The sequence below is a fragment of the Xyrauchen texanus genome, chromosome 47 (assembly GCF_025860055.1).
Source record: "Xyrauchen texanus isolate HMW12.3.18 chromosome 47, RBS_HiC_50CHRs, whole genome shotgun sequence".
Classification (NCBI taxonomy): domain Eukaryota; kingdom Metazoa; phylum Chordata; class Actinopteri; order Cypriniformes; family Catostomidae; genus Xyrauchen; species Xyrauchen texanus.
Window position 1 is genome coordinate 2,000,791 of NC_068322.1, and position 4,562 is coordinate 2,005,352.

The 4,562-nt window shown below is 36.9% G+C and overlaps 1 protein-coding gene across 1 annotated transcript in view; it reads right to left on the bottom strand.

Moving 5' to 3' along the window:
- Window positions 1-643: 643 nt before the first annotated feature.
- LOC127639272 (fatty acyl-CoA reductase 1-like) overlaps window positions 644-4,562 on the bottom strand; it is a 32,447-nt gene continuing 28,528 nt past the window's right edge. Inside the window, exons 11-12 of the mRNA XM_052121195.1 lie at window positions 4,163-4,290; window positions 644-3,859 (exon numbers count right to left, since the gene is read on the bottom strand). Of these exons, the coding sequence (XP_051977155.1) occupies window positions 3,697-3,859; window positions 4,163-4,290 (291 nt within the window). The 3' untranslated portion in view covers window positions 644-3,696. The remainder of the gene's footprint in view (window positions 3,860-4,162; window positions 4,291-4,562) is intronic.

The window sequence follows — 4,562 nt, forward strand, 5'->3', positions numbered from 1 at the left end:
GCATGATTCTTAAGTAAAACATTGATCAAGAACAACATTGCAACTATATATTACTTTACATTTTAAGCTTTTATTACTCTACAATCTAGTAAACTATCATATTACAAGCTACAAGGTAACAGCTCTATGGTTAAATTCTGTTTAGTGTTTTGGTGTCTCTTACCGTGCCAAATTCTGACTCCCTGCTCCCCGATTGGTCCTTATCCCTAAATACCACCCCTAACCCTTGCCTCATTTGTCCCTACCCCTAAAGCCCATTAGTACACCTACCCCAAAACACGAGGACACTAGGGAGTGAAAATTTGGCACTACACCAGTACCTTGTTTGTACAAGCGATGTTTTCGTTTTCTTGCATGAACTCCTGGGCTTATGTTTGAAGTAATTGGCAGTAATTAATAGAAGATGATTGCCTATCCATCTGGTCAGGGTGGTACAGAAATTACACCCTTCATGAAATGCAGGATGACTTTTCACTTCATCTACAGGGTTAAACTTTGGGTTGAGGGCCAACCAGCAACTAGTTTCATTTTGATTAGACAGTTGATGTCAAATCAAATGCAAATGATATCTTTCTTAGTATATGTGATAAGACAAACAGTACATGTGAACAAACGGTCAAGCACACAACTGATCAAAGTGCAGTTTTTATTCAAGGATCTCAACTTGACAAGTTTGATAGCACAAAGTTTAGACCAAAGACAAATGGTGAGTAGAGGAAGGTCATAATCCATGTTAGCAACTGTCATTGTTGTGTAAATCCTGTATGTAAAAACCAAACATGCACTTGTTACAAGGGAGAAGAAACATTTTCAGTATAGGGGAAAGTTTTTCATAAAAACACGTTTTTCCACTCATGGCCTCACAGTAGACTCTGGGGTTACAGCAGTGCATCTTCAATAACCCAATGTAACTCAATAGCTTTGGTACTGCAGAATAGTCCAGATTAGTGCTTCTCACTAGCACTGACCCAATAATGGCTGACAGGTCTGTCCTGATAGAGTCACAGACAGCAGGGGGACACACTGCTATATTCAAAAGATTGAACGCAACTTTTTGTACTCCTAAAAGTTGAGTTGCAACTTGAGGTCCAATGTAAAACCAATTGAGAACCACTGCTCTAGGTAATACTCCACGTACAACACGAATCATGTCGTAAAAACATGTTTCGTCTCTGTGGGAGAGCATAAACAGATTGTAGATAACACGTTGGCAGTAGAGCTGTGCTAAAAACGAGGGGTGTTCATTATTAAGACATAAGGTGCTTCGTTATAGTAGAAAACATGGCTGTGTATTTCATGTCCTGGAATGCTCTATTCGTGTTTCTATGTTTCTAATATGAACGCGCAGAATAACACAAGCTTCCCTTCTTGCATGTAAAATGACCTTTGACCTGTTGATCAAAAGACTCACCATTAAACTGAGGAAGACGTGCTGTTGTCGATGATGAACATTGTGCACGAAACATAGAAAACACCAGAATCTAAAAATACAATTTGGCAACAGACCACCAGAGGACAGTGTAGAAAACCTTTGTTGAAAGTCCTGCCTGTTGTTTATCTAGTTAATAACCCCACCAGAGCAGGACTCATATGAAACTGTCCAAATAGTGTTAATTAATCATGCCAACCGGATGCTGTAAAATCGTATGAGTTTTAAAATTGAATATTGTCGAAAACTTGATAAATACTATTTTTTTAGTTTATCTCACAAAGCTTTAAACAGCAAATGTAAATAAACTTGTTTCAGAAATTAAGCAACGTTGTTACCAATAACAGATTAGCAAACGTGTATCTAGAAAGGGAGAACCATACAGACGTTCGAACACTACCAGAACTTTTTACATATTTTTGAGGGGCGTTCCCTTATGAAATGCATAAACTGTGTTTCTTTTAGTTTGGAGGTGGCAAAACTTCCTCTTGTTATGAGGAGTGATGTTAAAGTCAACATAGAAACCCATTTGACTCCATTAATGTGATGTATTGCGGAGTCAAAGGAAATTCAATGAGAATAAAGTGCGGCACCCAATTGGTGGAAAATGAATGAGCTATTAATGATGTCATCCGAGAAGGAAGGAGGACAGATTACGAAGATAACATTATTTTCTGTAAAACAACATGCACGGATGGAACCGTTCACAATAACACCAGGAATGTGCGTTCAGACAGTAAACAAGGTCGATTTTGATTTCATGTTGACTTAATAAGTCTGAAGTTTGGTCAGAGATTACAAAAACGGTCCCTTTTATTTCTATATAGGACACTTTAACTAGTAGTTCATAAAAAGATATTGAAACCAGGACTCATCGCTTCATAATAAACAGTACCTCTGAATATTTTTTCTTCATTTTTTACCTTTTTCTTTAAAAAATACGGGAAGCCCATTTTTGGAAATAGCCGGTCTAACCAGACATTTGATTCACCCTCGTACACGTGTATACATTTGTAAAATTTTTGGTATGCATATAATGACTTGACTTAATCTGAAAACTAATATATTTATATACTTGTGAATGTTTCTTATGAACTTTTATGATCTTGAAAAAATAGTTGAAAAATTTATATATCAAGAAACCTGTCAAGAACATGTCAAGGTCATATTTCACCCCCCCAAATTTTTTTTTATTTTCCACAAAGAAAATGGTTAAAAGGTTATTGTTTGGACCGACACCCCAAAAAAATATTTTTGTCTATTTTTAAGATTTACATATTTAAATTTTATATAACAAAAATCCATAAAACAGAATTGTGTAGTGTTAAACAAAAATAATCTATTTATTAAACATTACTCTATTCTAAATATTACTAAATTCAATTTGATGACACTTTGGTGATGAAATTAAAATGGGTACATTTAAAAATATTTGTTTTGAGTGAAAAGTTTTTTTTAGGACTGAAAACTCTCAATTTATAATTATTATAATAATACATTTAGCCTAATTGTAAGATTTAGAGATTTACATTTCTTCACAAAATTCCATCAAATTGAATTAAAAAAAGTTTACAAAATAAATGAATAAAACTTACAAATACCAATTTAAATGCATAAATCTAAAAATATTTTTTTGAGTGAAGAAATCTATTTTTAGGATCAAGTAAATAATCTTAATTGTCTTAAAAGGTTTCATTTTCTTCATGCAATTTTTTTCCCTTTTGATTTCAGGTTGAAATATGACCTGGACATGTAAAATAATGGACATATAACTGTAATAACTCATAACAACAACACAAAAAAGAAACCTGACCCAGAGTAAAAGTGTTCTGTGGCTTGATTACATGATATCAGAACAGATTAGACACCTTAGAACGGAAAAACAAACAGACAAAAGACACAAACACACACGCCGAGCTTTTCATTGGCAAGTCAAATATACCTCAAAGTTCACTTGCTAGTAATCTTCCATGAAGGCTAAAATAATCAAAATAATCAAAAGACACAAAAGGCAACGTCTCAGACTTTGGATGCCGATAAAACATGAAGAAACTGTAAATCGTGTTGCATATATAATTGGTATTAAGTACGTCGTTATAAAAGAGGGCACCTTTAAAAATAGAGCACTTGTCAATAAGAGGGCATTAAGGTGGGACAAGTGACCGGTGAGGAGAGCTAAAGAAGCATCAGTGTGGATCGTGTGTGTGCGTCAAAGGCTGAATACACCTCTCTTGTACAGGGGGTTACACACATCCTGTGGTTTGGGGTCATTGGGTCAGCGTGCTCGACGCTCTGAAGTACGACAGGAACTTGAAGCACAAACTCACAACGAAGTACCAGATGTTTCGAGCCATCTGCGAGCGTGCGATGAAGACTCGCCAGATGAACACCAGCAACACTGTGTTGAACGTGTATCGAATGTTTCTCAGCCTGTGAAGAGGACAGAGACAATGAATAATTCAACGATTTGATTAAGTAAAACACAGAACACGCGTGCTAACCCGATGCCACTTGCAAAATGAACTTTGAACATTTTCTTGGCACCAACTTAAAGAGTCTACATCGTTCATCTGCGGAGGCATTATTGTGCACATTGTTGACAACTGCACTGCAAAGCATTATAGGAATATCATTATAGGAATATCATTATAGGAATATCATTATAGGAATATCATTATAAAATAGATCCTGTTGGTCCTGGATGCTGAGAGTGCATTTTGACATTGGACGTACTTCCGCAAGTGTTGTCTGGCAGCAGGAATTTCGGACATGTCTTCGTTCAGAACGTACTTCTTGGTGCCGATACAGTAATTTTCGATGTACTCCGGCCAGTTCAGCTGACGAACGTCAAAGTTGAAGGTCTGAAAGAGTGCAATGACAAGTGACATGGTGAACTGAGGACAGTCTTACCTCAACATCTTGTGTTCTCAACGCTTTTTCAACATTATGAAATCAACACTATGCCACAAACAGGGCTGGATTGGTAATCTGGCATACCAGGCATTTTCCCGGTGGGCCGTCACACTTTGAGGCCGATCAGGGGCAGACTATGGGCTACGATAAGCTGAAATGAGCCGCTGCGTTATGCAGAACGGGCCACAAAACGGCGCCGTGATATGCCGATGGGGGCAGC